Raw genomic sequence first — 27,082 nt, 5'->3', positions numbered from 1 at the left:
TATTGGCTGACTGCCCCACTGGACTGCAATTCCATGACCACAGGGGCTTGGTTCACCACGATCCCTCCTGAACCTGGCACATTGTAGGCACTCGGTGACTACCTGCAGAAACAATGAGCATCCTTTTTTTCCAAGTCAATAGCATGAAATTCCCATGGATTGGAGAAATGTATCTGAGCTGTTCAGCCACTTGCTGTGAGTCAGGCACGATGCAAGGCCCTGGGATGGTGCTAACTCCAAGGAGATCCTAAATAGCCTACAGAGTGGCCCTGTCATTCTTCCTTCCCTTTCTGTTCATTTGCCATTAAAATTAAGACTTTAGAAAAAATTCAAAATACAAGTGAGGGCTCTCTGCATCACATGCTGTTATTTTTGCCAGTGATTTTGATGGTTCTCACACCAAGGGTACCAGACCTGTGTAGTGAGGACCCTCCCCCAAAGCACTAGCTATGGGGGGGGGGCAACATCATTTGTCACTGCCAGAAGTACCCAATTGCCCAACAGCAGGCTGATAAACAGGGAGAGCCCAGACACCAGGCATTCATCTCTTTAATGGGACATTAATGTTGTCAATTGGCTGCTCAGGCCCCTAGCACAGAATCCAACTGGGGCAGTATCTAATTGCCCCCTGACACCAGTAATTTATGGAGTGGGCTCCCTTGGCAGCTCATATCCAGCAAATCCACTAGGAGTCTTAATTGAAAACAGTGGCTCAACAAGAAACTCTCACTGGTGCCTGTTTTTCATGGGGATACATACATTCGCTGGAGCACAGGTTAGGCAGGGCCACAGAAGCTAGAGAAGGACTGTCAAGGAAAATAGAAGCAGGTGGGACTCCCCCTCTCCCCAACATACTCTTAGCCCCTCAAGATGTACCATAGTCTACAATCAGACTCTTGGTCCCTAATCCAGCAGTCAGAACCATTGAGACAAATTACCTCCTTAGCCCTTACAAATGTGAGAAAGGCAGAAACTAGGTGCTGCAGTTTTGTGTGAACAACACGCACCAGGCTTGATCATGCTTCCCCTTCCTTCCTGCACCACGACCCAGGTACACTCACATACTCATTCAGAAGTCTTACTCAACATCTATAAATACTCTGTACTCTCTGTGTGCTGGAGATACCGCAGTGAAGAGGGAGACACAGTTCCAACTCTCCTGTGAACAATCAATGAGTGACCAGATAAAGCAACAAGATAATTTTAGATAGTAAATGCTACGAAAAAGTATTAAAATAGGGAAGGGTTGGGTGGAGAATGTAGTTATTGCAGCAGCTTAAGTGGGTGGCCAGGGAAGGCTTCTCTGAAGGTATATCATTTGGATTTAGATCAGAATGATCAAAAGAATAAAAACTAGCTATGTGACCCATCTGTCCATCCATCCTTCCTTCAATCCATCATCCATCTATTCATCTAATCATATACTCAGTGATTGATCTGGTACTTCCCTTGAGCGAATCCAAGGGTGCTAAAACCTGGGGAGACAAAACCACAACTCAGCATAGGATTTGTGGCCAAAGAGACCTAGGTTGAATTTTGAGCTCTCCCACTTCCTAGTAATCCAGAAAATCTTTGGATCTCTATCAGCCTCAGTTCTCCATTCTGGAAAATGCGACTAATATTACTGACATTGGTTTAGGAGTCATCACTGGCTAGTATAAAAAATTCAGAGGGGCAGAAATTCTACCCTAAAAAATACATCCGTGCTCCAGTTGGTTTCATCTTTCCCTGTTTAAGATGCTGGTGAAAGTGACTGGGGCCGGAGAGCCTTCTCCAGGCACGGGGTTAGCTTAGCTTTAGGGCTCTCCAAGTCCTCTTCTCCTCCATCTCCAACTAGAAGTCTCAGATAGTAGAGTGGAATCTGGCCAAGGGAACTGCAAAATACAACGAAACGTGACAAGACCTGGCCTCTTACCTCGGAAAACTGAAGCCTCCCAAAGTCGCTGGGTGGGCTTGCGATCTTGAAGACTTTTTTTGGCATCACCCAGGTCTCCAGAGTCTCCAGTTTGCTCACGGCCAGATTGGTAGCATGATGCTTGATCAGAAAGCCCTGGAAGCGGTCGGCAAGGAAGTAGAGGTGGACAGATGCTGGGTGGCCCATTGGGTAGTACCTGAAAACACAGGCGCTCATGGGTTAGGGCCCAAGGTGTGTAGGATAACAGTGAGGCTCCCCATCTACCAAGCTAGTTTTGTTCCTAAAGCAGCCCCCACTGTGTACAGTGCCTACCATTTTCCTTGCATCTGTCTGAAAGCTGCTCCCTATGTATCTATGATCTCAATGACTAGGAATACTTTTTTCTTTTGCTGATTATAAATGAAAACCATGCTGACTGTAGCAAAGCACAACAAAGAAAGTAAAATGACTACTTTCCATGCCTCTTCCCATACATAATGTCCATTCACAGATATTCAGTCCTCTGGTGCTTGGTACTGGGCAGTGAAAATGGGGTGTGAACACTGTCATGTTGATGGATTTCCCTTTGGCCTTATTTCCTATGCATCTATTTGCATAAATACTACATAGTTGGCATCTATCTATCCTAGCTATTATTCTGTCTTCTTTGTATAGTATTTCCTGAGGATTATCACATCTTTGAAAAGTCTCTGAAGACATGGTTTTGTATGTGTTGATGCTCTGTGTTTCATCATCGTTAATACCAGATTTTATAAAGCAAGTTCCCTATCACTGGATGATAACTCTAATTTTTTGCTTCTCTAAACAGTGCTGCATTCAACATCTTTGAGCAAAACCTTTCATTTGTCTCCCTTCTGTTTAAATCTCCGAGGCTCTTCGTGTCTGCAGCTTAACTGTTTCAGAAGTACTGATTTATTCTCTCACAGTCCTTACCACTCACACTGGTTATCATCATTAACAACGATAGCCAATCTGAGATAAACACACATGCAAACGTGGCTTGTTGTTTTAAAATGCATGTCTTTGATCCGCAAAAGCTTGCTGGCTGAAAGGGACAGGGTAGCGAAGCGGCGATGTCCAGAGAACAGGGGGAAGCAGAGAGCAAAAGAGGAGAACCTTGGAGGAGCCCCGCTTGGTATCTCCTACTTGTCAGATAAAAAGCTGCTGCTTCTGCAATGTGTAAGTTGCACAACATTAAGAAGGCGCTTGTGGGTCCTTCATAACAGCATTTCACAAATCATTGTCCCCGCTCAGCTAAATGCAGCCTTCCCTCTGGTCCTGATCTGGAGTTTTAAGTCTTTATGTCCAATTATAACAGGGAAGCTGCCTTCCTTTGTTCACATATCTCCTGAAATCACTGCCTTGTTACTGGGTTGCCTTCCAGGGGGCATGGAAAAAAAAACGAAACTTGAACAGTCCTCAGATTGTTTGCTGGGCATTCACAGTTCATGCAAACCTGTTTTAAATCTGGACTTTGGGAGTGGACAGTCCAGGGATTGTGCTGTCATTCCACCACTGCAGCAAAATCTAGGCAGGGCTGTCACAGAAAACCTATGATGATAGAAATGTTTTATTTATATATTTTTGAGACAGAGTCTCACTCTGTCACCCAGGCTGGAGTGCAGTGGTGTGATCTTGGCTCACTGCAATCTCCGTCTCTCGGGTTCAAGCGATTCTCCTGACTCAGCCTCCCGAGTAGCTGGGATTACAGGCATCGGCCACCATGCCCGGTGAGTTTTTATATTTTTGTAGAGACGAGGGTTTCACCATGTTGGCCAGACTGGTCTCAAACTCCTGACCTCAAGTGATGTGCCCGCCTCGGCCTCCCAAAGTGCTGGGATTACAGGTGTCAGCCACTGCGCCCAGCTAAAAGTTTTTTCTTTTCACAGGATTTGGGGGGAACAGGTGGTATTTGGTTACATAAGTTCTTTAGTGATGATTTATGAGATTTTGGGGCCCCCATCTCCCAAGCCACTAGCAACGTGCTACTGCTGAGCACTTGAAATATGGCCAGTGTGACTGAGGAACTGAATTTTAAATTGTATTTAGTTTTAGTTAATTTACACTGAAATAGCCACCTGTGGCTACCGTATTGGACAGCAAAGATACAGTCAGGAAACAGCCAGTGGTCGCCCGCAGTCATGTCCCCAAATCTCCCATCTCCTGTATCTTATGCTCTCTTCCATGTGACTTTGCAAGTTTCCTTGTACCTGGGAGGCAGAACCTATTTTTCTACCTCTGGAATCTTCTTTGGACAACAGACAGCGGTAGAAGGGCTGTCCTGTCAGTTCTGGGGCAGGGCCTCAAGATGCCTTGCACATTTCTGTTTGCTTTCTTGCTCTCTCGAGGTCACCATGAGAGCATGCCTAGGCTAGCTTGCTGGAGGAGGAGACATTTGAAACAGCAGAGCTACCCGAATTGTCCCAGCTGAAGCCATGCTAGGCTCAGGCAACTATTCCCAGCCAAGGACCACAGAGCCACTTCCCGACCTGCAGTTGGCTGCAGATACAGGAGCAAGGCCAGCCCAGACTGGGAAAACTGTCCAGCTCATCTGCAAACTTGAGCGTTACATAAATGCATATTGTTTCAAAACACTGATTTGGGAGTTGTTGGTTACACAGTGTTATCTTGACAATAGACAAGTAAAGCACTGCCAGTGCATGTTCTATGAGGTGGGTGAAGCAGGAGAACTTGCTGTCTTTGGAGTCAAAGGAAGAAAGTGTTTCCAGAAAGCAGCAGTCAAAAAAAATTTAGAAGTCAATCTTTGATTACTTGCCTCCCTTCACTTTCTTTTCATTTTTTGAGATGGAGTTTCACTCTGTCACCCAGGCCAGAGTGCAGTGTTATGAAATCGACTCACTGCAACCTCCACCTCCCGGGTTCAAGCAATTCTCCCTGACTCAGCCTCCTCCATAGCTGGGATTACAGGTGTGAGCCATCACACCTGGCCCCTTCCATCCTCTATTCTCCTTATACACTGCCAGAATCCTGGTCCAAGCCACCATCATTTTGTACCTGGGCCTCTGCAGCAGCTTCCTTAATTGTCACCCCCTCTTACTTTTGCCCACTATAACCTGTTCCTATAGTAGCCACATCCATCGTCCCCCACTTAAATGCCACAAGCACCTTGCTTTGTGGTTGCAATAAAATCCAAACTCCTTACCTGGTCCACAAAGTCTGGCCCCTTTCTCTAGCCTCCTTTTGTTTCCAGCTACCCTAATCCACCACACCTTCTGGCCACTGGGACTTTATTTTGGATTGTTGAACAAGCTAAGCTCATTGCTGCCTCTGACTTGTCACTCTTACATGACTTTATCTTCATTTTTTGCAGAGCATTTCCCCTTATTGATCTTATGTTCTGGTTTACCTGTGCTTAGGTACTGTCTTTCTTCACACTAGAGTGGGAGGGCTTTGAGTTCACGGGCCTGGTCAGCCTGGATCAAGGCTGAATTCTCCGTGCCTAACACATAGTCTGACACACGGAAGCTGCTCAATCAGTACTTATTGAAGGAGTGAAAATTCTAGAAGGATTTTCCCTTGAACCTCATGCTTCTAAGTTACATCTATAGTCCCTGTAACCAAGGAGTGAACACAAAGCCCTCTGATGCCTCATCTTGACTGTATTTGGTATCCAAGTAATGACAACCGTTCATGTCTCAAAACAGAAAAATAATCAAGATGCCATACAATCATCTACAGGAATACAACCGAAGTATTCGTCTGGCCCAAAGGTGTTTTTCTTTCTTATTTAAATATGATGAGCACCGAAAAAAAATCAGGAGATTGGGCTGGCAACTCCTAGTCTGCATTCCCACGGAATGTACCAGGGTTCAGCACCACAGACCTCCAGGTTCCCACGGTCAGCCCACCCTGCAGGGGTCACACTGAGTTAAGATTCTAGTGCTTCCTGTGCCTGGCCCTGGAGGGCATTCGGGGACCTGTAATAAAATGCTGACATCCTTATTTCTGGATGGTGGATGACAAGCCAACTTTATTTTCTTATTCTCTCAATCTGCCATTTCAGAAATTTCTGCAATGCACATGTGTTCCTTGATAATGAGAAAAAAAATCAATAAACATGATTTAATGAAAGGTTATATTATGGACTGGAAAGGCACAATTTGCCTAAAATATCCAGATAAAATGAGGCAAAGTTTTCACCTGCTGTTTTCCCACATGCCCCAGGGCTACAGGGCTAGGAATTCATTGCCTTTTGGGATAAGGGTCTTTTGTCCTGATTTATTTTCAGGCTCCTATTCATAAATACATCGGCTTTGCCCACAGCAAGGCACAACAGTTCCATTACAATAAAAAACGAGGTGGATGCCAAAGGATTCCTGGCTCGAGGCAACGTGACAGCTCACTTCATTCCAAAATGAGTACGGGGAGAAACTTTCAACAACCCTAGATAAATTGGGGGTGTCTTTTGGAATGTCCTGTAAGATCATTTACCTTATACATTCTAGGAAGCCTGCGACCGTAATTATTATGGAACGACATTTGCCTTCCAAGTGTCAGGCACTGCACCATGCAGGGATTCTGCTTCCAGACTAGCAGCGGGGAGAGATACTCCCTGGTGATCTTGACCCAAGATACTGCACATGAAGGTGAAGTCCCTGAACTACTTTCAGCTTGGGAGATGGTGGGCGTGGCTATTTTAATAAGTGTCATAGAGGAGGTGGTCCTTGAATGGCTTTGTTGACTTGAGAAAGATTGACTGTGCAGTGGGAGGCAGTGAGCAAACAAAAGCACAGGGAGAGAACGAGGAGTTGTTACCATCACACACAGTGGGTTCACTGTTGGCTGCATCGTAATGGCAACTGGCAACTAAGATACCAGCAATGACCTGAACCCTTAGCAGTTAGGCAGGCCAAGGCGGGCGGGCGGACCACCTGAGGTCAGGAGTTCAAGAGCAGTCTGGCCAACCTGGTGAAGTCCTGTCACTACTAAAACTACAAAAATTAGCCGGGTGTGGTGGCATGTGCCTATAGTCTCAGCTACTTGGGAGGCAGAGGCAGAAGAATTGCTTGAACCTGGGAGGTGGAGGTTGCAGTGAGCCGAGATCACACCACTGCACGCCAGCTAGGGTGACAGAGCAAGACTGTCTCAAATATAAAGGATTAACAAACACTGTATAACTCATTAACTGTATAACTCATTAGGTAGTTTTTGATGATTATCTCCTTTAAACTTCACAACATCTTATGATACAAAGATGATGAGTACTACTCATTTCACAGATGAGGAAACCGAAGCCCAGAGAGACGAATGCCCAAGGTCAATAGCTTGTAATCAGAGTTTAAACTGCAGGTCCTAGATTCCTAACCAAAACTAGTCTCCCTTTAAACTAAATCAGAAACTTTATGGAGAGAGAAGGCGAGGGATGGGAGGAGGTGATGGGACAGTGTCACAGTCCTGCTGAAACCTTGCTGGCCAGGGACGAGACACCAGGCGGGAAACCTGCCTGTGTTTTCAGTCAGTGAACAATCTTCTTCCCCCGAGCCCCGTCGGAGACTGAAGATGGTAGGTTGTTAAACGAACAAGAAAAAGAAGGAGAGTGATTAGAGGCGCTTCTGGGAATCTCTCCTAAGGAAATAATCAGAAAAGAGAATGGGAAAAAAAAGGGCTTTCTGCGAGAAGATATTCATCAGAACATTGTTGACAATGGCACATTACTGACAATGGCAACAGTGAAGGGCCGGATAAAGCAAACTCTAGAACTTCTGTTCAGTGGAATACTAGAGGCATTAAAAAGAATCATTATCGTTGCAGAAGCTACAGAGCAGCATGGAGAAATGGGGGCTAAGAGTATAATGCCAAGGGAAGAAAACAGGATACCCAATTCTTGGTGCAATTACGTACATATCCAAAATGCATATTGCTTCAGAACAAAAGAAAGGGTACACAACGTGAAAGGCTTGGCTGGCTTAGGGAAAGAGACGGGAGGAGAAGGGATAATGTTGAATTATTTTCCTACCTCCCCCTCTTCTTTCCACATCTTCTAGAACGCTCTTTCCTCAAGTGTCGGCAGGTAGTGGTAGGTGAGACGATTGTAAGGGGTGGCTGAGAAGTTTCAACAGTAGTTCTGCCTATTAATTTTCTTTGTGATATTTTTAGGTGTGATGACATTATGGTGAATGTGTTTCAAAGAGTTATTTTTCAGAGATACATTATTAAAATATTGATGGCTGAAATGATAGGATGTCTGGGATTGACTTCAAACTGATCTGGGAGGAGGCGGAAGGTGGGTGAAGATGAAAATGAAACAGATGAAACAAGATCAGCCCTGAGTTGGAAATTGTCGGGGCTGGGTGATGGGAACATGGGGTTCCACTGTTCTGTGTTGTACATCTTTGACATTTTCCATCAAAAAAAGTTTTGTATATTCGTGGCTACCTTCTGCTTAAAACAAATGCTTCATATGGTATGGTGACATAAAGCTTCCTTCTAAAGTATATATAGAATGAGTAAAATTACTGGGTACATAGGATATCTGGTATCTGAGAAAGTAAAGCACACAGTGTGGCAATGGCTTGGATTGGAAAGACCATGCACGCTAGGAGGGTGGCGTCAGATGAATTTTGGGCAAAGGAAGAGAGAAAGCATAGGGTGCCATTGCACTGCAGATCCCTAAAGAGGAGGAAGAGCCCCTCCTCTGCACCCTGAGCCTCCTCCTGCTTCTCATCTCCCCTCCCTGCATCCCATATAGGACTCACCGGCAGCTGTTCTCCCCATCCGTGTGCAGGGATGTCTCGGCCCGTCGAAGACCCAGGCGGGCAAAGGAGTGGTACAAGGTGAGTGTCACGTCGCTTAGGCTGTGGATGCCATCAGGCTCGTCGTAGACATTCTCCCAGTAGGAGCGGAGGCCCGGGGTACCTGCAGGGTAGTTCCCGTACAGGTAATAGTCCAGCTGCCCAATGATTTCCTGATTCACCACGGCTTCGAACTTGCGGGCAAAGAAGGTAGGCCGGGCTGTCTGCTGCACTCATGGGATTCAAAAAAGAAAAACCAAATCAGCAAGTGCTGGGGGTGGGGGGAACCTACGGGCATATCCTGTGGTGAGAAGCAAAGCTCTGCTGGATCCATGACACTTTTTGCACTTCTGTGTTCTCAGTTTCAACATCTGTAGAATAGGTTAATAAGGGTATGAGGAGGGTTAAATGAGTTAGTCTGTGCAGAGCATCTAAAGCAATGATAGGCACTTAGATGTCTGTTAAATAAACTAAATTTTAGATGGTAATAGCTGGGATGGATCTCAGACACCATTTAGGTAGAGGTCACAGGCTAGTCATCTAGGGCAAATACAGCCTGCAGATGTATGGTAGCTGGCCATATTTAAAACACGAAAGAGTTCACGGAAACTCTTTTGGCTTCTCTTTAAACAGCAATAGATCTGGCAACCCCAGGCCTATACGCCATGTGGTAACAACTGGTTAAAGCTGAATAGCGGCTATTCCTTTAGACAGCACCTAGATTCTTCTGCTCACTGCAGTCTCCACCATGCCCTATTGCCTCTTTGGTATTTCAGCCAACTTGCAGACTCACAAGGGATCAGAATCTCTGGGACTTTGAAAAATTCAAATTCCAGGCCAGGCGCACACCTGTAGTCCCAGCTACTCAGGAGGCTGAGACAGGAGAATCACTTGAACCCATGAGGCGGAGGTTGCAGTGAGCCAAGATTGTGCCATTCCACTCCAGCCTGGGTTACAGAGCAAGACCCTGTCTCAAAGTAAAAGGACCTACTGAGTCAATAGCTCTGGAGTGTAGCTAAAAAAAAAAAAAAAAAAAAAAAAAAAAAAAAAAAAAAAAATTCCAGGTGATTATGATTCAAACTCTCAAGGAAACAGGCCCAGAGACAGTAAGAGACCTACCTGAGAACACACAGCAAGTCCTTGGCAGAGATGGGATGAAGAGTCAGGGTCGAGGGTTAAAGAAATACTAAGCACCTGTAATCTACCAGGTTTTATACTTTATATTCAGTAAAAGGCCAGACAGTAAATATTGAAAATAGCTTTGAAACCACTCAACTCTGCTTTTACAGCATAAAAGCAGCCACAGACAAGAAACTAAATAAATGGGTATGGCTGTGTTCCAATAAAACTTCATTTACAGAAGCAGGCAGTGGGCTGACTTTGGCCCCCAGGGCTAGAGTTTGCTGACCCCTTGCGCAGGGCTGCAGAAACAAATAAAACACAGGCCTCTCCCTTGAGGAGCTTATTACAGTCTAGTGTTGTTATTGACCTAAATGTGGGTCCAGCCCTGCTTTCATGGTGGTAGATTAATAGCAGCAATAACTACTGACCACACACAATATGCAGGGCAGTGCACTTATATCATTACCTCTAATATATCATTACCTCTAATTTTCCCCATAATTTGGCAAGGCAGGTATTAAGATTCCCATTTTACAGATGAGAAAACTGAGCTCAGAGAGGCAAAGCAGTAGGTACAGACTCACACCCCAAATGCATAACTCCAAAATCTAAGCTTTCTCTACTGCATTACTCCAGGATTGAGGCAACTTAGTACCCTTGGTGTTACTCTAAACATCTCATCGCCAATCTGCTTCAGGAAACCTCTCTGTGGTGGGTTCCTTTCACAGTAGCACAGTGGAGAGTTAGACCACCTGAGTTCAAATCCTCATTTGGCTACTGTCTAGCTGTGCAGGTGAAATCACTCAAACTCCCCCGGCCACAGCATCCTTAAAATGGGTTACTAGCGTAGTGTCTAGCACACAGCATAGGCTGCTATTTGATTATCATCACTAGCCCCTTGTTACCAGGAACCCATGTAGGGGCAGAGGACTGGCCTCAGGGGCAGGATAAACTCCTTTCTCTGCCTGCGATTCTCACCATAGCTGGATCTTCCAAAAGGGCACGTTGCTATATTTATTATTCTTTCTCTTCAAGCTTTCTGCACAAGAACTCTGAGTTCCTTACAGGCAGCAGTGTCTTGACTCTAGCTCTTGGGGGATATTCTTAATCTTTGCTTGCTGTGAGCACATGAGGCAGTCTTCATCAGAGACTACAATGTCCCCGGGATGCCGGGCTAGGATACAAATGCTGGTGCCTGGGGGAGTGTGGGGCTCCAGGAATCACCACATAGAGTTTCTGTGCGCTAAGTGAAGATTCTCTGCGATTAGGACAGTGAGGGATGGGTCCTCTCCAATGGTGGGAATTAATTGAACAGGTCAAATATTCCCCTGCAACCCTCTTTCTGCTCAGCAGATCCTGTCTGCCAGCTTAAGGTGGCTGGAGCTGCTGAGTGAGAACCTTGAGGGGAATACGAGTGACAGATAAAACCTGCAGTGTGCTCCGCACTCATACAGGCACAAAACCAGGAAGACAGCAGGGACTACCCCTCCGTACCTCAGTTTCCCTACCTGAACAATAAAAGTGACGTCTGCCCCAGTAAAGCCAATGCCCACACAGCCTGGCACAGAGGAGATCAAACATGAATAGCATCACACACATCAGGGGCACCTCGGCTGGGTTATGAGCTTGGCACTCTGCCCCTGCCTTCCCTGTGTCAGTGGTTTGGGAAGTAGCATACCATCTCTACATAGTGGCTCTAGTGACCTCAGAGTGCTTCGTTTAACCATTTAGTGGCATTCATATTTGTGCTCTCTGCTGCTAGGTGTGGGGAGGGGTGGAGGAAGAAGCCACCATCCTGGCTTGGAGGGAGCAGAGCAGGAAGGGGTGCCCATCTTGGGGCCACTCTCAGGGCTCATGGTAAGTGGATGACCATTCCCCACCCTCCTCCGGAACAGTAAATTGTTAGGCTGCCCAGAGACAGCTGTAAAGGGAATAATGTTCTACCTCTTGTTACTCTTTCAAGTACACAGAACACAGTGGTTTCCAAACCTGGCTGCTCCTCAGAAAGATACAATTCATTGAAAATACAAAGTCGTCAATATCACTGGAGATCAGTGGTTCTCAACCAGAGGTGCTGCTAAACATCCCACCCAGGCATGGGACAGCACCTCCCAACAGAGGATCATCTAGCCACAATGGCAAGAGTTCTGAGGCTGAAAAGCTCTGCCCTAGATATACTTAAAAGCATATTCCTGGGTATAAATTTAAATATTCTAGGAGATTCTGATAAAAAGGCAATAAAGAGAGGATGATATGAGTATAGCCTTTGGAATTTTTTTTTTTTTTAACTTTTCTATGCCTCAGTGTTCATATCCCTAAAATGGAATAATAATATGAAAGGTCATTTGCTTTTGGGTTAATGAGTCAACGTGGTTAGAAGAACAGCCCTGACCTGCAGTTAAATAACAGTAACAGCATCAACAATAGCTAATGTTTATCAACAGCCAGGTTTGGCCACCATGTGATAAGATGACCTGCAGGTCTGGCCTTGGATTTCTGCAGAGGTTTGCTGGAAAGGCATCACTTAGGAGGCTGGCAGGCCATGAGAAAGTCTCACCTGGAAGCGGTGGAAGTCCTGTGGCTTGAAGTCGTTGGGGGAGCAGCCGCACCAGTCCACGATGTGCTTGTACTGGCACTTGCAGCCCAGCTTGCGATTCCAGTTGGTGATGCGCAGGTTGTTGTCCACCATGGTGTCGCAGTGGGGGCTGTTCTCCAGGACTGTATGGAAGAAGGACTGCAGGGGAGAGAGGGGCCTAGCCTGAGACCTCTCCCAGCCTCCCACAAAGGGACTGGGGTGGGAAAGGGTGAACTCTTGCTCTGAGTTCATGTAAGAACTGGTTGTTTTAAAGAAGCTGGGCTGCTTCCTGTACAGCTTGCAGAACCACAAGCCAAATAAACTTTTCTTTATAAATTACCAAGCCTCAGATATTCCTTCATAGCGATGCAAAAATGCATAACACAACTATCCGACAGTCAAGGGACTCTTATGTTCTCTGCATGCGTTTGAGGTCAGCTGCCCCTGTGGTCCAACTTAGAGTGCAGGTGGATGCTCTGTCCAACAGACTATTTCAAAGGGATTCAAGTCTGATAACAAAGACTGGTGATCTGCAATTTCACCCCTGGGGTAGGGAGACCAAATTGATAGTTGCAATAGACCCAGGGCTTCCTGCATTGCAGGACTGTGTAACATAGGGAAGGGAGTAGATAGCCAGGCTTGCTGTCCATGGTACTGAACCAGGTGCCATATATTCTCCCTAACACCAAGACTCTTGGCCAACCTTTTTAAGGGATCTAAGAGGCCATGTTGGATCTGAAAAGAAAAACTAGAGAAGAAACAATCACTGGAGTACTTGCGAGATTGCCAGAGAGTGAGAGAGAAATTTTTATAATATTTCAACACTGTTTTATCACAGTCCCAGGTGAATATATTTCCTCCCTGTTCTCTCTCCCTAAGGGAAGCTGTTGGTGAATCTGTGTCTGCCTCTTACAAGTTTATGGGTACAGCCTTCTGATTTCTTCTAAACTAGTCCTCTTGAAATGGTCTGGGAGAACGGAGGGAAGGCAGAGATGCAGGAGGTGGGATTGAACAGAGACCCTGGAGTACAGGTGCTTGTGTGTGCTGGGTCCAGGGAGGGGCAGAGGAAGCACACACGAAGCTTTGGTCACCAGGAATGAGGTGGTGTCTTGATTAAAAATAGCCAAACTCCCAAACAATCTCTTCTAAATAGATGGGTGGGTAAATGAGGCTCCACCCACCACCCCCTGCTGACCTTCCTGTGACGGTAAATGACATGCCCATGAACCTGGATTTTAAGCTCGAATTGCCTTCAAGCCCAGGGAGGCATACACTCTCCATCAAGCAGTGGGGAAAAAGTACCCAATCACCAATTGCCCTGTGTCCTTTCATAATGATACAGAAATTCCCTGCAAGATAATGGATGAGGAGGTTATCAGAATTGAGAGAAGAGGTGATTTTTGCTGAAATAGGATTAAAAGCTGATTACTTAACATGTGTGCAGAATAGTAAAACCTGGCCCAGTGATGACAAGCTCATCATCCCTCTGGGTGACGGGGATGCAGTCAGCCCTCCCCGGAGCTTGGCACTGCCCCAGACACAGGCAAGAGATGTGCTGGGTGTCTGGCCTGCAGAAACACACATAGCCTACGTGGTCCAAGGAAGGAACAAGGGACCATTCATGAGAAATGCCATAGATGCAACAGAAATGGAACCAACTCTGCACTTTTCTCAAGCTGGATTGGAAATCAGGATGCAATCAACCTGGAGGTCAGGAAGATGAATCTGGAATCCCTCAGCCCAGCTCTGACCAGCAGGCAGCTATGGGAATGTCAGTGGCAATCCTTCAGAACTGGATCCCCTCCTCACTTCTAGATGGGGCTGGAGCTGTTTTAGAATACTCTGGATTAATGGAGTATGACTCATGAAACCAACACCCTTTTCTTCAGGGAATGATAGGGCAATATTCAACATGAGAAAAGGGATGCTTGGTGTAAAAAGGTGGTCATTGCACGATCGGTCAGTGTGAAGTATGTGTCAAAAGTTGATGTGGGGGCCGGGCATAGTGGCTCATGCCTGCAATCCCAGCACTTTGGGAGGCTGAGGCAGGAGGATCACTTGAGGCCAAGAGTTCAAGACCAGCCTGGCCCACATGGCAAAACCCTGTCTCTACTAAAAATACAAACATTAGCTGGGTGTGGTGGTGGGCACCTGTAATCCCAGCTACTCGGGAGGCTGAGGCAGCAGAACTGCTTGAACCTGGGAGGTGGAGGTTGCAGTGAGCAGAGACTGAGCCATTGCACCCAGCCTGGGTGACAGAGGGAGACTGTCTCAAACAACAAAAAAAGAAAAGTCGATGTGGGTATGTCCTGAAAGGGTCAGCATATACAGTTGTGCACATTACGTGCTACATACCTTTTAGGGGTGCCGTCAGCATTGTGGATATCAGAAGGATTTTTTAAATAACAGTTTTCTGGAAAATAGCAGTAAGATTCTTGTTCTAACAAAATCTGTATATCGTGTGATTTTTATGACCAATGAAAGCCAAGTATCTTGAGGAAGAGCTGCCTTTTCTATTTTGCACAAAGACTGTGTGGACTGCTGGTGGTGGCACCATGTGTCTACTCCACGCAGCCTCTGTGCAGACTGGAGGGAGATCAGGGACCCTGCTAAGACAGCAAGGATGTCTGGATGTGTAGAAGACAATGTAGGTGGACCCAGAATCTCTTTGCCAAAAATTCAGCATCTGCTTTGCCACAAAGGCTAGAACAAGCCCCTACCTTTCTTGGGAATTTTTTCCCAGATACTGACCTCGGCAGGAAGCAGGGTGTAGGAGTAGAACTGCTTCATCTTGGTCACCAGATCGTCTGTGGAGAAGGTCACATACTCTACAAACTTCCGGTTCAGCAGGAACCAGTCCGAGCCACCATCCACGGCGATGCCCTCTGGGATCCGCCGATCTCCCAGGCGCCACATGTGAGCGTCGCACTCCAGGAAGAGCCGATCCAGGCCCTGCTTCCGAATGAACCTGGGAGACAGAAAGCTGCCCTTAGCCCAGAGGTGTCCTGAAAGACAGAACTCCAGCCAGAGTCCAAACAAAACAGCACATTCATAGTGATGACGGCATTTATTGAGTGTCTGCTGTGTGTCAGGTACTGAGCCAGGGCTCTGCGTGGAGTTTATCACTTGATCCCCACAAGTGAGGCACGTCACTGTATTTCTCCCTATGAGGCAGGTACTATTTGACCCCCAATTTCCATGTGAGGGCACTGAGGCTTAGAGAGCCCAGGGGATTTACCCAGCACAGTCAGATGACAATGATGATCTGCTACAGCTACTCCTTCTCTAGAGAACTTTGGCAATAATCTCCTTATGCCATAGAGGCCTTGGCAGTTTAGTGAATGCAGACTATGGATCCTTATCTCAGAACAGTGCTCTTTGATGCATACAATAAAATATACAGAGTTATGAAACAGTGAATAATAAAAACCCACCAAGGTTCTGATATATGGTAATGCCTGTGCTTCTTGACTCACACATTATATACAGGATTACAACATTTTTTTAATTTTTATTTTTTGAGACAGGGTCATGTTCCGTTGCCTAGGCTGGAGAGCACTGGTGTGATCCTAGCTCCCCGCAGCCTCGAACTCCTGGGCTCACGTGACCCTCCTGCCTCAGGCTCCTGAGTAGATAGGACTGATTTTGAAAGTTATTTTTGTAGAGATGGGATCTCACTATGTTGTCTAGATTGGTCTCGAACTTCTGGCTTCAGGTCCCCAAAGCACTGGGATTACAGGCGTGCACCACCATGTCTGTCTGTTGCTTAAATTTTTTGTAGAGACGGGGGTCACACGATGTTGCTTAGGCTGGCGTCAAACTCCTGGCCTCAAGCGATCCTCCCACCTTGGCCTCTCAAAGCGCTGGGACTATAGGTGTGAGCTACTGCATGGGGCCTGGATTACAAAATACATTTTAAAACACTGATTGTATGATTTTATATATATATATATATATATATATATATATTTTTTTTTTGGGGACGGAGTTTCGCTCTGTCGCCCGGGCTGGAGTGCAGTGGCCAGATCTCAGCTCACTGCAAGCTCCGCCTCCCGGGTTTACGCCATTCTCCTGCCTCAGCCTCCTGAATAGCTGGGACTACAGGCGCCCGCCACCTCGCCCGGCTAGTTTTTTGTATTTTTTAGTAGAGACGGGGTTTCACCGTGTTAGCCAGGATGGTCTCGATCTCCTGACCTCGTGATCCGCCTGTCTTGGCCTCCCAAAGTGCTGGGATTACAGGCTTGAGCCACCGCGCCCGGCCTTTTTTTTTTTTTTTGAGACAGGGTCTCACTCTGTAGCTCAGGTTGGAGTGCAGTGCCGTGATCTTTGCTCACTGCAACCTCCGCTTCCTGGGTTCAAGTGATTCTCCTGCCTCAGCCTTCCGAGTAGCTGGGATTACAGGCACCCACCACCTCACCCAGCTAATTTTTTTTTTTTTTTTTTTTTTTGTCTTTTTAGTAGAGATGGGATTTCACCATGTTGGCCAGGCTGGTCTTGAACTCCTGACCTCAGGTGATCCGCCCACCTCGGCCTCCCAAAGTGCTGGGATTACAGGTGTGAGCCACCATGCCCAGCCTACCTCCTGTAATTTTGAAGTAGTGGTGAGCATAAATGATATTTAGAGGTATCTGCACCAACTATAATGTGATAGGAAAATAGATGATTCCTGCTGGTGACTGAGTCAGTTACTGCTAACACTGCTGTGATTTGTTACCTACATTTAGCTAGATTTCAGTTGAAATTTCACTAACAAATGATACCATTTTCTTCTCATCCAGAGTTATGAACCACCCCTGAATTTTTCCCATGAACCCTAGATTAATAACTCCTACTTTAGGAACTATATACATATAATCATCTTGTTTGGAATTTTGCAAGGCAGGCTGGGCAGAGTTGGCATTCCCTATTTTGTAGATGCAGAAACTAAAGCTGTTCAGGTCCCACAGCTGGTGACATGGGTGTGTTGGGAGGGTGGACAGGGCTAGAACCAAGCCTTTTGGCCCAAACGCTCAGTCCATTAGCAATTAACATTCATTCCACACGTAACCATCATTACCATTACCATCATCACCATTTTCATTATCATCACTGTTACCGCCATCATCGTCATCATCTCCCTCTTCATCATCACCACCGCTATCACCATTTTCACATATTATGTGCCAGGTGGTGTGCTGGCTCATGGTGGGGGTCAAGGAGAAGTAAGGATGATCTCTGCACCTAAGAAGCCAGTTATTTAGATGGGAGCTTACAGTCTAGAGTTGAACTCAGGGATCTTTCTGCTCTTGAGCCTGCTGGCCCTTACACATGACCAGGACTTTGGATTTTTCAAGCCCTTAGAAATAACTCTATTGTATGAATGCTTCTCCACACCACCACAGCTTCCTTACACACATGCCTTCTGGTCATGGATGCTGTGTGTGCTGGGAATGATCGTCCTCTTCTTCTCCCCCTCAATCTTCCCCGAGTGAACTTCAATTCATCGATCAGACTGCAGACCAAAAGTTACTCTCGCAGTCCTTACAGTCTTACAACCCTGTGATTTCTTCCACCATCATTGCCATTACCATCATCTCCATTTTCATTATCATCACTGTCACTACCACCATCGTCATTACTACCATCATCTCCATTTTCATTATCACCACTGTCATCACCATCATCGTCATCATCACCACCATCACAACCATCATCACCAATTTCAGTATCACCACCATCTTCATCCCCATTATCACTACCACCATCACCATGGCAATGAAAACATATAAGCATTATCATTCCAAGGGCTTTATGTGGATTATCTACTTTAACTTTCATGAAAACCCCAGAGACAGTACTTTTATTAACCCTGTTTTACATGTGTATGAACTCAGCAACTTGCCATAGCACATTTCTGTGATTCTGTGATTACTGTCTACCCTTTCCAGTAGACTGTAAGTTTCAGGTAGCTAGGGTGGTTCTTGTTTTTGCTTATCACTATGTGCCTGGCACACAGTAAATGCTTAGTGAGTATTCGCAGAATGGACAGATACTCAATCCATCAATAAGCAAATGCATGTCTAGCACCTACCACACACCCAGCCTTGTGGTGGGTACAGTGGAAGACAGGAAACACTATAAACAACAGGCTTTATCTTGTAGGAATTCACAGGCTGACTGGGCAAAAGTGATACAGGCACATGTAACCATAGGTTAAATGAGTTTTGAGGAACTTCTGGAAAAATGAGGACTAGAGCAAGGCTGAAAAACCAACATGCTGTGGACTTGGTTGGTGGTCAGGGATGGCGTCATGGATCAGGCAGGGCCTGAGTCAGGCTGGGAGGGCTGCAGGGAGGAGAGAAAATGGACATTCTAGACAGAAAACAGACTAATCAGCGGCCCGAGGAGCAGACCAGTTTGGCTTAATTGGGAGATTGCCCTGGGCAGATGACAGACTGAGAAGGTCATATGTTTTTAATAAAGCTGACATCCACACAATGTAAAATAACGAAAGACCAAGAAATGATTTTATGATCAATGGGATCTAAGTGTCTTGATGAAGACCTGCCTTTTCTATTTTCCATAAAGGCACTGTGTGGATTGCTACAGGCAGCACCAAGTGCCTACTCCATGAAGGCTCCATGCAGACTGGAGGGGGACCAGGGGCCCTGTTATGACAGCAGTGATTTAAAATTAAGCATTTTAAGGTGTACAGTTTAGTGGAATTAGTTCATTAACAATGTTGTCCAACTGTCACCCCTGCCTAGCTTCAAACCATTTCATCAGCCCCCACAAGAAAACCCCATACACATTATGCAGCCACTCCCCATTCATGCTAGCCCCTGGTAACCATCAGTCTGTCTCCTGCCTCTATGGATTTACCAATTCTAGATATTTCATATAAAGGCAGTCATACAATATATGGCCTTTTGTGTCTGCATCTTTTGCTCGGCATAATGTTTTCCAGGTTCATCCACGCTGCAGCAGGTGTTGGTGCTCCACGCCTTGTTTTTGCCTGCTCAGCATCCATTTATGATTTCTCTGGGAACCACATTTCGCTTGACTTTGGACTCATCCTTAACTCTCAGTATACTTCGGTTTGTATCCCCCCCCAGCACCAGGGGTGGGAACATGACTCAGGATGGATCAGAGCATCCCAACTGTCTGGCCTCCATAAATCAGTTCAGGGATGGGCCATCAATGCAAGCTGGGTCTGAGACTAGGTCTTGGATTGTTGCTGGAGTTACTGAGAAGGAGGGGCTTTTCTATGAGATTTCTGGCACAGAGGATGTGAGCCTAGGGCTGCTGGTAGCCATCTCATCACCATGAATATATAGGTTGTCTGACAATGGAGCAAACTAGAAATAGGAGACAGAAAGACACAGTGCCAAGGGCTTGATGGGTTCACTTGAGATTCTGGATCTCACTGTGCCTGACCCTCTCCCAGACTTGTGTGTAATGTATTTAAAGGCATTTTTGAGATGAGATTCCTCACTTGCATTTAAAAAACTCCTAATACATGCCTCAATGATTTCAACTTCGTCACAACCACGATGTGTGGGGAGGTTCTCAGGCTTGAGACAGGGCAGGTAGCCAGGGCTGTGGCACAAAAATGCCTCTTCCACTAAGCCAGTCTGCTTAGAGTTCTAGAGCTGTCTGCATTTCTACAACAGACCTCATTACTCTGTCTTCAGACCAGAGTTACCTGTCTCCTCGCAGACAGCCTTGGTTCTCACTACAACATACCTTGGCTCCAGACTTTGTGCCTCCCGTCCAGGTCCTGGGACGGTGTAGGTCAGCTGCTCAAGAAGAGTCTACTGCGATGAGGAGACTTCAGGGTTTGGAAGCTGAAGATGGTCCTGCCTTGTTAGTCAAGCTGAATTCCAGAAAGAATTCCCCCCTCACTGGGCTTCCCACAAATCCACTGACATCTACTCAAGGGAATTACTTGAAACCTCATTAGTAAACCTACATTCTTAGCACTTTCTTTTCTGCAGGAGCAGAAAACCTACCTCTAGACATTGGCTACTATGGAAGATAATGGCATAATACATCTAAGTCATCACAAAATGGATGACAGTGTAATGAAACGGCGATGACGATGATGCTGGCAGGGAACAGACTTAATTTGGCTGAAATGTGCCTTTCATCTATGGGGCAGTGTGGCTTTACCTGTCACCAGCTGGGTGACCTCAAAATGTTAAGGAGTCCTGAGTTTCAGTTTGTTCCTTGGTAAAATACAAAGTTGGTGTAGATCTGGGTTGTCAAGTTAGATCCCTATGGGGGGGTCAGACAGATAACGGAAGTGTGTGAAGCAGCCTGGGTATGAAAACACAAGGCGTGATGAAATTAGCAGAGCAGTGAAGGACGCACATTCTGAAATGCACTTCCATTCCTTTAAAATAAAAAAGTGTCTCTGGTTAAATAAAACATCTCTCTAGGATGAATCCAGTCCATAAGCCACCGGTCCAGTCATAATGATACTGGGTTAGGTAATTCCCAAGGTACTCTCCAGCTTTGACATTCTGTAAGTCACTTTGTTATACTCAGGAGAAGGGTGTGGGGCAAGCAATACATCTCATATGGATACATGGGAGCCTGGAGAAGACTGGCAACTTTTCTGAGGACACACAGAGGACTCAACATAAGGGCAGAACCAACCAAAATACCCAGGTGTCCAATGTCACGGATCTCGCTCTTTCTCTAACACATCTTTCCACATGCAAAATCTCAGCTTATTAGCAAAGCCATGTTCTTGCTGGAGAGGAGTCCTCTCTGAGTCTCAGTTTCCCCCTTGGTAAATTACAAAGTTGGGCTAGGTCTGGGTTGTAAAGTTAAATCCCTATAGGGGTCAGAGAGACAACGGAAGACAGATAATCCAAGCTCATTAGCAAAGTCATGTTCTTATTGGGGAGGAACTTAGCTAAGATTTTTCATAATACTCACAATATTAACCCACTGAAATGTAACCAAGCGCTCACTGGGCCATTAAAGGAAGTCCCTGAGTTTAGGAAAATAAAACCCTGCCTTGACTCTGGCTAGTGCTAATTATACAAAAATGTCCAGTCGGTGCACTTAACCATGCTTGAAACTTTCAATTTTAGATAATTTGTATTCAACCTTACATGGTTACCAGACTAACTGTGAGAGAGAGAGAGAGAGAGAGACAAGAAATACAGGTGAGAGGACTAGCAAAATTTTTCTTTCCATGCACCAGGTTTTTAATTTCATGTTCCATTATATGGGATAATAGCATCGTCTTGCAATTTTAATGTGATGTCCCAGACCATAATATTCAAATACAATATTTATGCAGTCATCTCCAAAATGAAATATTCATGGGATTGGGAGATGGGTTGCTGTATTTACTGCATTCAAAAACTGATATGCTGCAAATGCATGCTTTGGTTAACTAAGAGTAAACAGAGACAGCTAATTCCCGAAGACTCAGAAAAGTTTCTGGAGTCAGAGGGGTGAACGGGGACTTAGTCTTGGACTAGGAGATGGTGGCAGAGGCCCAGCAACTGACTATCTACCAGGGGAGAGGCATCAGCTGTTTGGGCAGGGATTTGCATTTTTTCTTCCCTTTCTTTACCGTAACTTGAAAAGGTAAAATTGGAAGGCAAGGTAAGTCAGTGAACACCTGGGTGACTTTTTATAAAATATGGCTCACCAACAAGGGGCACACGGCTCTCTCACCTGAGGCATGGAGTGCAGGTATGTAACAATAAGCCCACTATACAAAAGGTGCCCAGTGATGCGCCCTTCCTCTTCATTTCCCATTGAGTAGGTTACCTGGGGCAACAGGTGACACTACAGCAAACAGACACTGGGTGATCTAGGTACTAATCCTGCCTCTGCATTCGCAGGCTATGAGGTGTGGGGCTGGCTTAACCTCTCTGAATGCCAGTTTCCTCATCTGTAAGATGAGCCCCCTGACACCTGTCTTGACAGCCTCCTGAATCAGCTGCAAAAGTGTGATGGATGATGCTTCTCAGAGGGCCTTGCAAAGTGTTTAGTAAGCGCTGTTCACCCAAGCAATGAACCGACTCAACCATCCCTCCCCCCATGCCCGGCATCCTCCATCCTCCTTTCATGCTTTGTGTTTCTCCACAGGACTTTTCACTTTCTAACACAATGTACAAGATATTTATTTAGTCTGTTGTCCATTTCCACTCAATAGATGTAAGACGGCAGAAATTTTTGTCTATTTTTGTTCACTGCTGTATCCATACTGCTTAGATCGGTGCCTACCATACAGCTGGTGCTTAATAAATATTTACTGAATAAGTGAACAAAGGGAAGGGTAACAGCCACACCTGTTGGGCAATCAGGAAGTCACAGACATTCATTAACTAGGTATCGGATCCTTCTAACACACATGTAACTGAAAAGAAAACTGAAGCTCAGAAAAGTTACATAACTTTCCCAAGGTCACACAGCCAGAAGTCTTGAATTAAATGCAGGTCTAGCTGGATCCACTGCAAGCTCTTAAACTCTGCCATCTTTGATGCCCCAATTCACCATAGTCCCACCAAAAATATAGAAACAACAGATCTGTGATTTTCTACTGCTTGAAAGAGACAATGCCCAGAAATGAGAGAAAATCAAAAGAAAAGGGCTTATTGTTGGCTTTGGAAGAATCTTTCTGCCAGACCTCTAGAAGACATCTGTCTTCTACCTGAGGTCAGATATAAAATCATTTACATTCAGCTTTACTTCCTAGGCTCTGAGGAAGGGGCAGTTCACCTTCCTGATATTTTTACCTATTAGCACACCATGGGAAAGTCACAGCTAAATATCATCCTATTGGGACATCCCAGGGACCAAATCTACTCAGCTGACCATCAAAGTTAACCAGAGGGTGGGAAGGAGTCCTGATTCTCCCCCATGGGAGAAGTCAGTTAAATTAAGACATCTATGGCTTTTGGAAATAGTGTCAGAAAAGGTGGATGATAAAGAAGTTTCTCAATTCAGTTAATTCACTGGCTACAATCTTGGCATATTCATCAAGTGTGGAATTATCCCAAAATTAAGTTGTTCCACTTTAAATTTTAGAAGGAATAGCTCTGCTCTTCCAGTTTACAGCATGTTTGAGTAAGAAGGAATCTTCGCAAGCAGCTAATACAGCTAATGCTACAAATTAAAAAAAAAAACAAAACAAAACCCTGAGACCGAAAGTACAAATGATACATCCAAAGTCACACTGCCTAGGCTGGGCGCGGTAGCTCAAGCCTGTAATCCCAGCACTTTGGGAGGCCGAGACGGGCGGATCACGAGGTCAGGAGATCGAGACCATCCTGGCTAATACGGTGAAACCCCGTCTCTACTAAAAAAATACAAAAAACTAGCCGGGCGCGGTGGTGGGCGCCTGTAGTCCCAGCTACTCTGGAGGCTGAGGCAGGAGAATGGCGGGAACCCGGGAGGCGGAGCTTGCAGTGAGCTGAGATCCGGCCACTGCACTCCAGCCTGGGCGACAGAGCGAGACTCCGTCTCAAAAAAAAAAACAAAAAACAAAAAACAAAAAAAAAAACAAAGTCACACTGCCTAGAAAAAATAAAAATCTCCCTTTTTCTGTTTTCCTGTCTGGTAATCTGTTATTGAATCTAGATTACTCTTTCAGCATAAGTACAACCTAAGGATTTTAGTTAAAAAATAAAGTCATGGAATAAATCATACCCACAATGCATGAAATCAGTCAGCTATGTGAACAGGCTCACACATCTCTTCCTAGGCTCTGAGGAATGGGCAGTTTACCTGCCTGAGATTTTTCTCTATTGGCACAAAGTCGCAGCTAAATATTATTCTATTGGGATGCAGGGGCAATATTTTGAGACCTGGAGCCAGATTACTTGGCCCAAGTCTTGTGTATTCTACTAACCTTGGACAACTTTAATCATGCGGCACTTTGGTTTCTCACAGGGGAAATGGTGATCATAATACCTAATTCATAGAGCTGGTGTGATGATTCAAATGAGCTTGTATACAGGGAGGACTTAGCACAGTGCTTAGCACATAGTAAGGGCTCCATGATGTTCATTATGATGCTTTATGTTTTTTTCCTTTATCAAGGTGAATTTCTATCTGTCCTCTTCTCTCTTCTGGGATTTGGTAGATGGGTACATAGGACACCTCCACGGCTAAGAAGAAATCCTTTTGTCTGGCAGAGTAATGATATTTCAGCACCAAGGACAGAAGCCCCTCATTTTTGTTGTGCAACAGCTATGGTTGTGGCACGAAAGTGACAAGTGTCCTGGCCATCCTTCTAATTCTGTCCAAGCTCTGGATGAGCTCACGAGGATTGAGCTCACTGATTTTGAAGTTTGGTAGTTCCACAGGGCCCCTGCTAGCCATCTCTCTCAGGCCCAGGGTAGGCTGTGCCACTTCTTGGTCTGAACTGGAGTCAACTGTCATGCCTCTCTATCCTACAGTAGCTGGAAGATCAAGAAGGCTTGGAGAATTCATTCTTTTAGCAGCACTAGAGAACACCTTTGATATTCCAGGCCCTGCTCTATGCACTGAGAAAATGGTTCTAAATAAGATGGCCATCACCGCTGCCCTTCTCTCTCTTTTAGGTGAGACAAAAAGCCTAAATAATAACAGCTACCATTTATTGAGCATATACTACATTCTAGGCTCTGTTCTATGCCCTTAATATATATTCTTTTGTTTAGAATTCACTGCAGCCCCATGAGGGCTCATTTTACAAATAAAGGAACAGAGACACAGAAAGGTTAAGTAAATTTCCCAAGATCCACACAGCTGGTGAGTGGCAAGGAGGGGATTCAAGCCGTAGTAGTCAGGCTCTGCATTCCACACTCTAGCCACAAGGTTCTAATAAGTAAGCAGACATCGAGAAATATGAAACACAAATATACAATTACATGTTATATAGGAACAAATATGGGGGTCATGGTAGAAAATAAAGAGACAGGGACTTAATTACTGGAGATCATTGCGGAAGGCTTCACTGAGGAGCAAGTGGCATGCAAGCTCAAAGAGAAGGAATCAGTCCTCTAAGGAGTTATGGGGAAGGCCTTTATGAGTGACAGAAAATTGAAAGTGCAAGGGCCCTGTGGCTGACAAAAGAAGCTACAGGGAAGTCCTCGGCTTCACAACCTCTCTTCATAGTGGCTGACTTGATCTAATTGGTGGAAGGGACATACCACCCACAAGTCCACATGGCTTGGATATGGAGGGAAACTCCAAAGTCAGCACCCTGAGGGAGTCAATGCAACATGGTGGTTAAGCACCCTGACTTCAGGCTGGGCGTGTGGCTAATGCCTGTAATCCCAGCACTTTGGGAGGTCCAGGCAGGCGGATCACTTGAGCTCAAGAGTTTGAGACCAGCCTGGACAATATGGTGAAACCCCACCTCTACTGAAACTACAAAAATTAGTTAGGCATGGTGGCATGCACCTATAATCCCAGCTATTTGGGAGACTGAGGCATGAGAATCGCTTGAACCTTGGAGGTGGAGGATGGAGTGAGCTGAGATTGCACTCCAGCCTGGGTGAGGGAGCAAGACTCTGTCTCAAAAAGAAAAATAAAAAGAACCCCGACTTTGGAGTCACTCTGCTTGGCTTCAAGTCTGTGTTGCCACCTATAAGCTGTGTGTTATTTAATCTGGAAAATGGGCATGAGAATGATCGCACTTACGTCATGGGGTCGTTGTAGGAAGAGTGAATATCTGTGAGGTGCTTACGACAATCAGTGGCACATGTACCAGTTATTATTGCTGCCCTATGTGGAGAAAGCTGACTTAGGTTTGACATTCAAGGAGGGAAGAAAAAGAAGCTCAAGTGGAAATGCCGAGTCAGTGGCCTGAGTCCTGAGGCTGGAGTACCTGTGCTTGGTGGCTCACATTCTTCACAGGGCTCACGTCTCTGAATCAGCTTGCACTGCGAAGAGTCTAAAGGTCTGTTGAGGGCTAATTGGTTTTCCACATTTCATGTATTTTTAAAAACATTGTTTACTGCCTTTTTTCCTGATTATAAAAGGAAGGCATAGCCTTCATGGATGGCTTGGAACATAACAAAATGCAAAGAAGAAAATAAAAATCATACTCTACCTTTCAGAGATGACACTGGGAGTGTACTTGCCCTGTAGTCTTTTGTCTAACTTCTTTGTGTTTTGTTTGGAAGGAAGAAAAGTTCTAAAGATGACCTAAAAACACAGGCTGAGGCCCAGGGAGGTATGCGTGTGCAGTTTTGTGTGGGTGCCTACATACTGCCAGACTTTATTTTGACGTGGCTGCTATAATTGGATTAAATAAAGTGAACATGCAAACAGTCATGAACGCATCGGTTGGGTTTAAGGAAAGCAAAAGAGAAATGCAATCTGCTTTCCCTATTGGAGATGAGATATTAATTATCTCCTCGCATCAATCATGGAGCTACAAGTTAGCCAAAAAGAGAGCTCTTCTCTCAATAAGCAAGCTGGCACCAAAGGGCCTCCCGAAAGCGGATTTGCCTGGAGGAGGTTCCTGGCCAGGCTCTCGACTGATTTGCCAACTTTTGGTTAAACATTTGCTTGTTTATACATCAAAGGAGGTTTGGGTCTGATGATTAGTTCAATGTCAGAAAAGGGGAGCTAGGGAGGCAGCTCAGATGCCACCCCAGCCTCCAATAGGAGAGTGCTGCCTCTGGCAGATGGGGTTCAGACTGGAGAAGAGAAACTTCTCTATACCACTTCTGACCTAGGGCTAGAATCTACCTGCCTGGCTTTCTTATATTTGAA

General features: G+C 45.5%; 1 protein-coding gene and 1 long non-coding RNA gene across 3 annotated transcripts in view; one reads left to right on the top strand and one right to left on the bottom strand.

Annotated features, from left to right (window-relative positions):
* The window catches only part of XYLT1 (xylosyltransferase 1), a 370,795-nt gene that overhangs the window by 23,599 nt on the left and 320,114 nt on the right, over window positions 1–27,082 (bottom strand). For both annotated transcript variants that reach the window (XM_030924432.1, XM_030924433.1), the window contains 4 exons: window positions 15,116–15,332; window positions 12,347–12,523; window positions 8,632–8,894; window positions 1,916–2,111 (listed from right to left, as the gene is read on the bottom strand). In XM_030924432.1, coding sequence (XP_030780292.1) covers window positions 1,916–2,111; window positions 8,632–8,894; window positions 12,347–12,523; window positions 15,116–15,332 — 853 coding nt within the window. The remainder of the gene's footprint in view (window positions 1–1,915; window positions 2,112–8,631; window positions 8,895–12,346; window positions 12,524–15,115; window positions 15,333–27,082) is intronic.
* Window positions 8,665–12,700, top strand: LOC115895178. Its single transcript, XR_004055345.1, has 3 exons — window positions 8,665–8,709; window positions 11,552–11,646; window positions 12,234–12,700. It is a non-coding gene; the product is annotated as an uncharacterized LOC115895178 (long non-coding RNA).

The sequence above is a fragment of the Rhinopithecus roxellana genome, chromosome 20 (assembly GCF_007565055.1).
Source record: "Rhinopithecus roxellana isolate Shanxi Qingling chromosome 20, ASM756505v1, whole genome shotgun sequence".
NCBI classification, from domain to species: Eukaryota; Metazoa; Chordata; class Mammalia; order Primates; family Cercopithecidae; genus Rhinopithecus; species Rhinopithecus roxellana.
This window is presented reverse-complemented; position numbering and strand designations above follow the sequence as displayed.